Here is an 11,771-nt window from a genome sequence, read left to right on the forward strand (position 1 = left end):
GCAAAGATGGATGTCAAGATACCCCAATTGGCCTTATGTTGAGGCGTGAAATGTCCAAACATGTCTCCAATAGCCTTATAGTCTGAATGGATAATGTGTTAACACATCACTGAAATTCCGTGTCTTTGGTCAATGCGTTTGCAGGGTTGATCAGCCCTGTCCACAGACGCATGGTATTCCGTCATTGGTGATTAAATCAGACTGTTGGTACGGCCCTCAAGCGCAGCAGCCGTCAACCTACGCAACCGTTCACGCTCCAGTGGATGGATATTTTCAAGAGCAGCGTCAACGTCCCTAGTCCGACTCTCCATCGCATCAGTCCTGCCACTTTCCGACAAGTAGCTTGGTGGTCGATATCCGACGGTCTGATGTACTTGGTTCAATGCCTCTTCGTACGTGGGTGTTAGAGGTGTGGGCGGTACTTGTACTTCCTTCCAGTGGACCAAGTCTGGGTTCAGTCTCTGCCAAACAGTGTCAATCCCACTTCTGTCATGTATTCCCCTCGGGTACTTACCATGCTTGTTCGAGTGTTACCATACACAGGCGGGGGAGGTCGGATCGCTGCTTGACATTCAACATCTGGGCCAAAACCAGTATCCTCGGCCGTGTGTATCTGGATGGGCTTTTCAAGAACCAGTTCGTCAATCTGCTGATTTTGTCTCCCTCTGTCATCACGATGACCTCTAGTTTGTCTCGTCGCATGCCGGCGTCGAGACCCATGCGTTGTCCGATGTCTTGATCTCCTCGGTCGTCGCATGAGCATAAACATGCGGATGAGCTGATGGATGAAGATCCCAGTCAAGGCCAAGATCAGAAGGATCGAGAGGACATGAAACATAGTGTTCCTGCCGACGCCGGTAGTCGCAAGAACCGAGTCTGGATGTATCAGTTATATCCGTAAAGTTTGATGGCTCCCAACTCACAGATGATTACAGCAACCAACAAAGTGAGACCAAATGCGAAGCTGATTCTTGCCTTTGCGTTGACATCTGGGTCACGATATGATTTCTTGGAGAAGATCCCATGCCTTCTGTTGCTGCGCTTCGAGGAACGGCTGCTGCTGCTGCCATTTCGGTACGATCGCATGGCTTGACGTTCAGAAGGGGTAGGTTCATCGTCCATATTTCGGGCCAGTGGTACTGGTTCAACAGTCGACTCAGCGACAGATGGCTGCTCGCGCAAGCTCCCTGTATACATGTCGGACTGCTCATCTTCGTTATCTCGTGGGACTGAAAGTGGTGGAACATCTCCAACCCTGGAGGGCGCATTCTCTGTGACTGAACATGTCGAAGTTCTGGACCTTGTGCTGGCAGGCAATGCACCGCGAGTAAACAAATCGTTTCGGGCTGAGCGACGGGACGTGGCCAGGAAGAGAGGCACGACGAAAGTCTTCCCAGCGGAATTCGGTGAAGTGGCAGCGCTGCTCGGAGCCTGGTTTGATCTCCACAGACGCGACATACTGCTCACAGCGCTCTTCCGCAGATCCCTCGGTGCTGGAACGTGCGTTGGTTGGGGGTACAGGTTGTGTCTCTCTTCCATTGCTGCAGAAGTTATGCTCTAGTCTTGTTTCTTTTTCTTGCAGCTTCACGCAAATTGCCCTTCGCGGAGAGGACGAGAAAAAGTCGACAGGAGAGACAGCGATGGAGGAGAAATGCACTGGACTTTACCACCGTGGAACACAGCGAGACAGAAAGGGAAGCAACACAACATAAGAGTGAATACACGTGCCGTGTCGGGACTCGAGTCTCAGAGACACGGCCATGTTTTTGACCAATAATTGCCATAAGAGAACGCCCATAATGCGCGGTGTTCTTTCTTTCAATGGAGCAAGGAGCGAGGAATTGGTTGTGGAATGTTGTGCTAGTTGATGAGAGTGAAACATTGGAACCCGTTTGTGTGCGAGAGACAGACGGTTTGACAGGCTGTCATTTCTGTTCACATTGAGCAGGAGACGAGTCACAAACATGGCGAACCGGCCGACCGCGATGTCGCCGAGAGAGTGGGAGGGAGAAGCAGGTCGACAGGATGGTTCGAAAGAGGACGCGTTCTGAAACGCCATGCGGTCGTGTCACCGCAGGAAGAAAGACCGCGGCGGCCACCAGCTGGTGAGTTGCCTTAGTCAGCCTGGTAGCCCCTCACCCCAGGTGACCCTAATACTTGTCGGTGGGCGGCCCTCTAGATGCCCCTACAAGCAGTGCATCCCTTGGGACTGTCCATGACTCCCCGGGTTAACAAAGCAACTGCAGGTTGTGCCGCAGTCCCTTAAAATCGCACGGCCTCCCAGAAAGTGGCGAGAAATGGGCGCCATGGCACGCCTATGACGTTTGACAACTCCCCCCTTGATTCCACCTCGTGCTTTTTCGCGAAATAGTCCCAAATTCTTCCCCAATGACGAGAAGAAGCTTTTCCCTTGCATCGGCTGGCCTGTGCCGAGCTGCAACGCTCAATGGCCAAAGACACATCGGACCATGTACCCAGTATTAATGGGGAAATCTCCGCGATTTCGCGAAGCTTTGGAGTTACCGTAGGGCCTAGACTGGAGTATTCCCTCGAGAAGGCACTGCCTCGCGGCGAACTTCAGTGCCCCTCGTGCGCTTCTTTTGATATAGGGGTCCAACAGCCTGTCCCTTCCCGATGAGACTCGAAAGTGTATATAATGAGGGCCAGCATGCGCCATCGAAACGTTCGCATGTCAATCAACAACCTCCATATCGAAGCAACAAAATCCTTGGTGTTGTCCGCAGAGGCACCAGACCTAGGGACTTTTGCAATTCTTTGAAGAAGGCTCGAAATGTTCCCCATCAAACTGCTGGCAAGAGGTGTGACCGGCGCATATGGCCTTGCGCGAGAGGCAATGGCCGATCATGACACCAAAAGGACTGCAGCTCAGCCTCATCTGCAGGTCCCCTTCCCAACTAAGGATGAAGCCGACCTTTCAGAATCCTCCTCGGTCGAATCATCTGATGGTGAGGAAGTGGCACAAGAACTTGACGAGGTTCAGCAGGAAATCGCCCGAGAACCCAGAGACATGCAATTTGAGAACGCTCGCGACATCGATGAAGTGTTGGATGCTTTCATGAAGATACACCCACCTCCCAAGTACTCACCAGTTGCCGGAAAACTCGAAATGCCCGTCATCCTGCCTCAGCGTCGGCCAAAGAGCAAAGAACGAGGCTTTGTTCGCGCATATGCGCCGATGCTTCAAACATGCGGCGTCGAGCAGGTAGAGTTTCTTGACTTCTTGGATGGTTTCGGAAACGCGATTCAGGTATATCCTCGGTTTCCCCTCATCAATGCTGTGAGTATGCACGCTGACTTTGAGTCATCTATCAGCTCCATCCAGCTTTCCATGCATTCAATCTGGCCTGCGCCGGAGCAGTCCTTGCCACTGACATCGCCGTTGGCCCCATGTTTTTCGTCCACGTCGGTGCCATGGTCGTCCACACAAGTGTTGAGCTGTCCAGGAGACAATACGTGAAATACGAGTCAAACAAGTATCTGGACCACATGAACGAGAGCTTCTTCAAGCCCCGGGGTCTCTATGCCTTGGTCATGGCGTACAAACCCGAGTCCGACGATTTAGGACAGAATGTGGATATGAATACCCATCTGGTAACCTCGATCGCAGCTAGAGACTCTGGCCGTGGAAGTCGATTTGCCAACGCGGCAGGGTTTTCAAGAGAAATCGAGATCCCCGAGTCCGCCCCTCTTATCTTCCCGGAGCTGGACGCTCTACCAGAGAGTGAGAAGGAGAATGCATTCAACCGCAGCGGCAAGGGACTCGGCGACTATTTTGATCTCCGGGCCCAAGCCAAGTTTGAAAAGGCGAACCCTGAGTCCAAATTAAATGTGTATCGAGAAAGACAATTTGCGTCACGTTTCAGCGACCCAAACCATCCAGCTAACAGCGGCAGTTTGAATGCCTTGCTGAGTGGTGGAAAGATCGACACGACGGAGTCCGATTGAGTCAAGGCCGAGAGAAGGGCACGGAAACGTCAGTACAAGGATAGAAGACGCGTTGCAAGGGGCCGCGAGCCGCGCTATGATACCACTGGAATGAAGAAGAGAGCTCCGCAAGGGGGAATCAAGGGACTGATGAGGTCGGATGTGCTGTATCTTATGGTTGTAAATTATCCCAGTGAGGTGGAGTTGAAGTAAGTTGTGTAAGTTATAAGTGAGGTGTAGGTGAAATAGAGCTAAGTTGACTTCTAGGATTTTGGAAGATGGTATCCTGTTTGATTGCTAGGTATTGCGAAGTTCTGTACTCTTGTGCTACGTGTTAGACGTCAGTGCCATTTCTGGTGGAATTGGGGAGAATTGTGATCTGATTTGGCTGGCGCTGGCGAGTTAACGAAGTATTTGAATTGACTTGATTCCTTGCCGAAGTCGTCTGCCTGTTGTCCCAGCTCTGCCACGCCGATGGCTTTTTTCGAATCTCGTTTCACTCTCCTTCCTTTTGATCTGCGGCATTGGATCGATCCACTCCCTTCTGCAAAACTTCTCAGCTCGCGAGCTTCGAAGCAGAAGGCTGAGCCCAAGGACGTCATCCGCTTTTGCCATCAATGCTGGTATCCAGTTGACAGCTGCACTCAGAGATACTCCAGGTCCTTCCTCTGTTCCGATTCTTAAATAATGAGCTGGAAGACAAACCAATGACCTTCTTGTGGGAAGCCACGGTATCCACACGGAATACCAATCTCGCCAGTTCGGAGGGAGAATAGCGAATAAGATAACAGAATCATGAACAATCTCTGCTAAGTCCTTGTCTTTTCTTCTCCTGGTAGAACCACAAGGTACTGCTGCTCTGAGAGGCCCTGGTATGTATGTGACCAATCCGAGAGATTCGGAAGGCAAAAGGATAAGTTCAGTCTCCCGAGAAAGGATGTATTGTCACCGTTACCGAGGAACTTCTATTTTAACATTGGAACTCGGTTTCGCCGTCCCTCGTGGATACCGTACGACGAGCAAGGGGTGAAGATCTCGAGGTTAGTCTCCTGAGGATATGGAGACAATCTGCGTTTGAGAGCCATTGGCAACACCATCGAAGGATTGTGCCTGCGGATTGCGTGACCTCTCCATGTGGAGCTGTGAATCTATATCAGCAAAGATGCTAGGATAGCATGCGCTTCTTGATGGGATACATGCCGTGAAAGTCACAAATGCATCGTTGGGATTGGCTGCTCGAACCTGACCCGAATTGATCGTCAGATGCAGCTCTTTCGTTCATGACGCGACGCCGCTAAGATCCAAAACGGGCACTCTAATTGTAGAAGCCCGATTCAATAACGGAAGGATGACTGCTCATCCCAATGACATGTGTTCAGAAGCTTCCCTGCGCCTGTACGACAGTCATTCAGAGTCGTCACCTTCCCAACTCGCCGAGAATGAGATTTCGGTCTGTCGAGCCAGAAACGACTGAATAGGTCAGCATCACTCAGATTTTCCACATCAAGGTCACTCACTGATTGTTTCTTCGGTGGGCGAAAACCGTACATCATTCACCGTTCCTTTATGCCCAGGGAGCTTATAGAGTAATTTCGCGGATCGAGTGTCCCAGATCACTACTGTCCGATCACCAGAACCAGTGCAAATCTTGTCTCCTTTTGGACTCCAACTCGCTCGTGTCAGGTTCTTTTCAAACCCCGAAGGCGCTCCGTCATAAGTCTGTATAGCACGATCGACTGGAGCAAAGGGTCTTATATCCCAAGTCCGCACGGTAGAGTCGTGCGAATTGGACAACAATGTTTGCGAGTCGGGTGAAACTTCCAACGAGGTGATCGTATCTTGGTGGCCACTCAGTGAGTAGGTTATTTCCATCTTGCGAGCATCCCAGACCTTGATATCGTTGTCAATACCACCTGAGTAGATCTCATGGCCCTGCTCTGCCATAGCTACTGCTGTGATTGGGAAGTCTGTTTCGATGTAATCAACTGCCGCCTTTTGGCGAGGGTCCCATATCCCGATGCACCCGTCATCGCTCCCGCTGAGTAACAGGTCTTGACCACGTCTGCTTAGATCCAGGCAATTTATAACCTCCTCGTGGCCAACGTGTTTGCGTATCCTCAAACCTGTTTCGAGGTCCCAGCTCGCAATAGTCATGTCGGCAGACGCGGAGTATATGGTTCTCGAATCGCGTGACCACTGCAAATCCAAAACAGCACCCTTATGGCCAGTCATAATTCCATAGTTGTCACACTGTCCATACGTATTCCAAAGCATTATTGATCGGTCCATGGACCCAGAAGCGATATGTTGGCCGGTGGGATCGAATCTGGTTGCGAAAACCTCCCCGGAATGTCCAGCCAACTCCATGATGGGAGCAGCTAGTCCGCTGGTACGAAGTGCCTGTTGGGGGCTGTTAGCATATCAACTCAATCGGCCGACATAAAAACGTACAGAGGGCACGAGAGTGCCATTTTGGTCTTTTGCGCCAACGGTAACGGCCTTGTTGTCGTTTAGATCTGAACTGGACTTCTGCCTCTTGACCAATGCCTGCGGCTGGCTGAAGCTGTCGGAAGCTTGTCTCTTTATCGACGGCATCATGATGAAGTAGGCCAAGAGGGAAGCATAGGAGGGTAAGAAGCCGACGAGGGGAAACACTGATCTATGAACTATTTGCAGTTTCGACAGTTGCGCAGGCAAGCAGGACAGCAAACCAGAAACTTTTGGTTCGGTGACCGGAGTATTCGTTTATCCGAAAGGCTAAAGCCTTGGCATATGAGTTACGCATTATCAACTCGCGAATTTGGCCTTGTATCTCAACATGACCTTAGCTGACTGCTCTCTGATCCCTCGGACAGTCTTTCTTCGAGATAAGATCTAGTTGCGGTGAAATGTGCAGTTATCGGTAGAAAGGTCATCCCTAATTTGAATGGCGTCAAGCCAGAAGGCCGCCCGCGTGGGCGAAGAGTAAGCGGTCCTCATGTATGCCCTAGTGTTTACCTACTGACCGTGGCTACACCAGAGTCTGGAAGTGAGTATTCCCCCGAGCTAATGGCAGTGGGTTTCTTACAATTCTTAGGACGCGAGTGGACAAAGTCAATGCTGAGCTTGTCACCCTCACTTATGGGACAATTGTGGCCCAGCTCTGCACCGACTATGACTATGATTACGCCCAGGTAAACCAGCAATTGGACAAAATGGGATATAATATCGGCATGCGGCTCATTGAGGACTTCCTTGCAAAATCCAATACTGGCCGCTGTGGGAATTTCAGGGACACAGCGGAGATGATCTCCAAGGTAAAGCCGTTGACTCGACTATCCTAGAATAGTCTCCTGACTCTTAAAAAGGTCGGCTTCAAGATCTTCCTCAACATTACCCCCACTGTTACGAATTGGACGGCGGATAACAAACAATTTTCATTACTGTTTGACGAAAACCCTTTGGCAGACTTTGTGGAGCTTCCCGATGACGGGCGGGCTCAAGATGAGTTGTGGTTCTCCAACATCCTCTGCGGCGTCCTACGTGGGGCATTGGAAATGGTATAGAGCGTGCACGGTATGGTCCATGGAAATCTGTTCTGACGGATTCTTAGGTCCAGATGTCCATCGAGGCACGTTTTGTCAGTGACATCCTTCGAGGCAATGACGTGACGGAAATGCGGGTCACCCTGATTCGATACATTGAGGACGAGATGCCTCCCGACGACGAATAGGTACACCCAGCGCTTTCTATGGAGCAATTTTATTACCTGCAGACAAAGCTCGCAAGGCATTGCACGAACTCAGCAGACGACTATCCGGGTCTGCATCCATTGGTTTGTATGTCACGTGGTCGACACCCCTTTTCTCCATGGTCAGGGGACTGGTTTATCTTCCTATCGACGTACGATAGTTGGGGAAGGATTCACTATTACCCCCTGAGGCAGTTTCAGCAGCCAATGAAGGAGCAGGGGTTGCGCCTTTCAAGATATTGAGGCGATGCAGCAAGCAAATGGTCCGACGTGGCAAATATGACCTGTAGTATTGCCCGGTTGACTCTCTTCAGCCGGGCGTGGAATTTTTGAAATGTTTGCTGCATAGAAACTCGTCGAGGTGGAAGAAAGCGGTTGAGGTGAGGTTGTGGTGCAAGGCCAAGCACCCCACCATTGGTAGCCCCATTTTGGGCAAGGCGTGCTGCAATCTTCGCGGGAGGAGTCTGTAGGGCTGACGCAGAACGGTCTGTGAGTGGTCGGGCCGTGGTCAGAGTCAGAAATCATAGGCGGCTTTTTTTGCCTGCGACTGCCGTGTCCGCCTCTCGCTGCTCGTCCCTGTCGTCTCCTACCTGCCCCTACCCTCCTGTGCCCTCTCGATCTTCTCGCCTGCGCCCTGACAGCAGAGTCATCAGAGCCAGCCCGTGCTCCAATTTACCTGGGTCCCCGAACCTGCGCTGTTCTGCACAGCGCAGCCTAGCCACCCAACGCCGAAACCTCGTGCCGGCACCGAAACACTGAGCACTCTCTATACCAAAAACCAACCTCACCTTTCTCGTTACCTTTTCGCCTCGCCCACATCCACCTGCTACCAACCACTAAAGCACCCATTTACTATCACCTTCCTAATTTCCCATCAGGTCACTTTTACTTTTCACCTTTACGCTCCCCTCTCCTCTCCTGACACCTCAGGACTGCTATCAGCTTGCTACAGTATCTTACTCCTCTGCAGCCCCAAACTTGCTCGCGCTCTCAGGTTTCTTAGCCACCCCATCCCATAATTTGTGGCGGTCGCGTTTTGTCTGAGGCTCTCGCTTCTCAACCTCTATCTGTCGCAGCCACATCAACCCTCGATCATCATCAGCCTACCTTACACCTTTGCCCGATCCTCTCCTGCAGAAAATGAGGCTTTTCGCCATCCTCTGAAGTCGCTGTCGGTTTGCGCGACCGACTCTCTCCGCACGCCCGTTACGATCAACTCGAACAATTACCTTGCGACTCACACACCGACTTGACATACTCCCACGATTGAGGTTCTTTCCTCTTCCACGCGCCCTTTTTCTCCTCCTTCCGAGCCCTAACCGCTTCCTCGAATAGACACGAGTGTCGATGGCTACCATGAATATGACCGGCATGAATCCTGCAGCCATGGCACCAGGAGGGCCTGTCGGTGGTGGAATGATCATGATGAACAACGGCAGCCCGGCTACACAAGTCAACATGAGCAGTTCTCCAGAACAATTGAAGGCTCAGTTAAACACCTACATCTACGAGTACTTCCTCAAGCTTGGCCACTATGACCTTGCCCGAAGCCTGTTGCGTGAGGAAAAATTCGAAGTCCGCACGAAGCCGCCGGTCAAGCAGAGCCCCGGCCGACGCAAAGATGTTGAAGTCAATGGTGTTGACGGAGATGCCATGGATACAGATGTAAAAGACGACATTCCCGAGGATCTTCCCCGCCCCATGCATGTCACCGACGCCAACACTCCCGGCATCGGCTTTCTGTTCGAATGGTTCAGCATCTTTTCGGACCTGTTCACTGCGCATCGTTCTAGCAAGATGCAGGGTGGCCAGGGCGGTAATATGGGGCCAGCTGCTCAGTATTTGATACAGCATCAGGTACGATTCTGTCAGAAACCTTTGTTCGCCATAGTTAACTGACGTTTTGTTTTCCTTTGCAGAATATGCAACGCATGAGAGAAAACCAGCAAAACCAGAACCTCACTCGACCTGGCATGATGACCGCGAACCGATTTGCCATCCAGGCTAATTTACGCAACAACGTGGTAAATGGGAACAATATGGCGAACAAGTTGTGAGTCCAGAATGTCTTGTTCAGTTTTCCTAGCCGCACAAAGTCGCTGACACGCCTCGCCAGTACCCCCCAGCAAATTCAACAGCAATTCAAGCAGCAGATGCTTCAGCAGCAACAGCAACAACAGATGCAGCGAGAACAGGGCGATGTGGACATGAACGGCCGCGCCTCGTCGCCGGCAGAGGGCGAGAATGGTGGGTCGCCGTCCAAGAGACCACGACTCGAAGGTCAACAGTTCAACGGTGGCATTATGCCTAATGTGCGGCCAGGAATGCCCAACGTGGCACCTCAGAACATGATGATCCAGAATACTTTCAATCCCAACATGAATAATGCCCAGTTCCGACAAAATGGGGGCATGCCACAAAAGCCCATGCAGGTAAGTACCAGGTAACTCCGCATAGCGTCTACCATTGACTGACCGATAACAGGCTGGGATGGCTAATGGCATGATAAACATGGGCAATGCGGGTTCTCCTATGATGCAGGGCATGAATCCTCAATTCGACAGCAATATGCAGATGGAGATGTACAACCAAAGGATGGCTGGCCAACAAATGCCAGGCGGTCCGGGTGCCGGCCCAGCTGGGAACCACGCTCTTCAAGATTATCAAATGCAGTTGATGCTCCTTGAACAGCAGAACAAAAAGAGATTGATGATGGCGAGACAAGAGCAAGACAACGCAGTCAACAGAGACGGCGGTCCAGGCGGGCCCATGATTGGCATGCCACCCGGTGGCATGTCGCCGTCAGGCAGTCGGACGGGTACATCACCTAACCCAGTGGATCAGATGAAGCGCACACCACAGCTAGGAGGTTTGCCCGGTTCACCCTCAGCCGGCGATATGGCAGGAAGATCACCTGGCGCAATGAACTTCATGAACGGCATACAGGGCTCCGACTTCAACCCCAACATGTTTATGAAAGACAATCAAGGGATGGTGCCCGGTGCTCCAGGTATGAGACCTCCCACGTCCATGGACATGCAGGCAAACATGGCCCGTCAACAACAAAATCGGATGGGTGGCCAATTTCAAGGTGGCCAGCCAATGGTACAGCAACCATCTCAGGGTGGAGGGCCGCAACCGATGGGCACTCCTGGGCAACGAAACGAGATGCCACCTCCTCAAGCACCGGCAGGGAACAATGCCCAACGCAACCAGCCTGGATCTCCGCAGAGCGGCAATGCTCCGCCGACTCCATCGACCACTAACAAACAGAACCCCAAGAAGAAGGCTAAGGAGGAAGGAACCAAGAAACGCCCAACCAAGAAAAGTTCGACGGCTGCTGCTCCAACATCTTCGGAGAATGAACCTCCAGCCACGCCGACACCCTCCACTCCCATCACTCCGGTACACCCACCGGGCTTCAACAATTCGGCCGGCAAGGGTGCCGCTGCAGGTATGCCGAATCCGAACCAAGCTCCTCCACCAAACGCGGGCATGCCTCCCAATCAACCACAAATGCACCAGCCAGATCTCACACAACCCAATGCTTTCACCGACTTCAACACGGACCAAAATTTCAACTTGGATTTCAGCAGTTTAGAGAACAGCGATGTTTTGGAGAACTTTGACTTTGACAGTTTCCTGAACACGTCCAACGAGGACACATTCAACTTTGACAACGCCATGGGAATAGGAGGAGACTTTGGGGTCGACACCACCAACGAATAGGGGCCCGTTGACAGGTGATGATCTGTATCAATTACTAACTAATGCTTTGGCGTTGTGATGATTTCTGGCAGCTCACGCATGGTTGGCGGGCGTGTGCACGAAAAGAGCTGCTTTTTTTGGAAATACCTGCTCTGTTGATTACTATACCCGTTGCTCAGACGAAAATGATTTCACTTGCTTGGACATAACTTCATGGGTTGAGATGTAGTTGCATTGGTATAGGGATGGAGAGGCGCTTAATTCCAGTTTCATTTTCCCTTTCGTCACAGAGACTTTGGTGACAGAGACAGCATGGTCACCTCCGCACTCTTTCAGCCCGATTTCCTCTGACTTCATCCTGCCTTTTGGGGTCTTTGAATTTTTGGGC

The 11,771-nt window shown here is 51.6% G+C and overlaps 5 protein-coding genes across 5 annotated transcripts; 3 read left to right on the forward strand and 2 right to left on the reverse strand.

Annotated features, from left to right (window-relative positions):
• Positions 1 to 191: 191 nt before the first annotated feature.
• A1O5_06368 (uncharacterized protein) lies at positions 192 to 1,122 on the reverse strand (the record flags this gene model as incomplete). Its single annotated transcript, XM_007746962.1, has 3 exons — positions 192 to 461; positions 515 to 876; positions 924 to 1,122. 3 exons carry the CDS (start codon positions 1,120 to 1,122, stop codon positions 192 to 194), a joined length of 831 nt encoding a protein of 276 aa, XP_007745152.1.
• Positions 1,123 to 2,791: 1,669 nt separating this feature from the next.
• On the forward strand, positions 2,792 to 3,966 carry A1O5_06369 (uncharacterized protein; the record flags this gene model as incomplete). Its single annotated transcript, XM_007746963.1, has 2 exons — positions 2,792 to 3,268; positions 3,334 to 3,966. 2 exons carry the CDS (start codon positions 2,792 to 2,794, stop codon positions 3,964 to 3,966), a joined length of 1,110 nt encoding a protein of 369 aa, XP_007745153.1.
• A 1,396-nt stretch (positions 3,967 to 5,362) lies between these two features.
• A1O5_06370 (uncharacterized protein) lies at positions 5,363 to 6,540 on the reverse strand (the record flags this gene model as incomplete). Its single annotated transcript, XM_007746964.1, has 3 exons — positions 5,363 to 5,415; positions 5,463 to 6,345; positions 6,397 to 6,540. The coding sequence occupies 3 exons, from the start codon at positions 6,538 to 6,540 to the stop codon at positions 5,363 to 5,365; spliced, it is 1,080 nt and encodes a 359-aa protein (XP_007745154.1).
• A 331-nt stretch (positions 6,541 to 6,871) lies between these two features.
• On the forward strand, positions 6,872 to 7,657 carry A1O5_06371 (uncharacterized protein; the record flags this gene model as incomplete). The annotated part of the gene is made up of 5 exons (XM_007746965.1): positions 6,872 to 6,909; positions 6,965 to 6,973; positions 7,022 to 7,241; positions 7,293 to 7,484; positions 7,538 to 7,657. 5 exons carry the CDS (start codon positions 6,872 to 6,874, stop codon positions 7,655 to 7,657), a joined length of 579 nt encoding a protein of 192 aa, XP_007745155.1.
• Positions 7,658 to 9,031: 1,374 nt separating this feature from the next.
• A1O5_06372 (uncharacterized protein) lies at positions 9,032 to 11,404 on the forward strand (the record flags this gene model as incomplete). The annotated part of the gene is made up of 4 exons (XM_007746966.1): positions 9,032 to 9,532; positions 9,595 to 9,728; positions 9,792 to 10,107; positions 10,160 to 11,404. 4 exons carry the CDS (start codon positions 9,032 to 9,034, stop codon positions 11,402 to 11,404), a joined length of 2,196 nt encoding a protein of 731 aa, XP_007745156.1.
• Positions 11,405 to 11,771: the final 367 nt, after the last annotated feature.

This window comes from Cladophialophora psammophila, assembly GCF_000585535.1.
Source record: "Cladophialophora psammophila CBS 110553 chromosome Unknown aczJe-supercont1.9, whole genome shotgun sequence".
Lineage (NCBI taxonomy): Eukaryota > Fungi > Ascomycota > Eurotiomycetes > Chaetothyriales > Herpotrichiellaceae > Cladophialophora > Cladophialophora psammophila.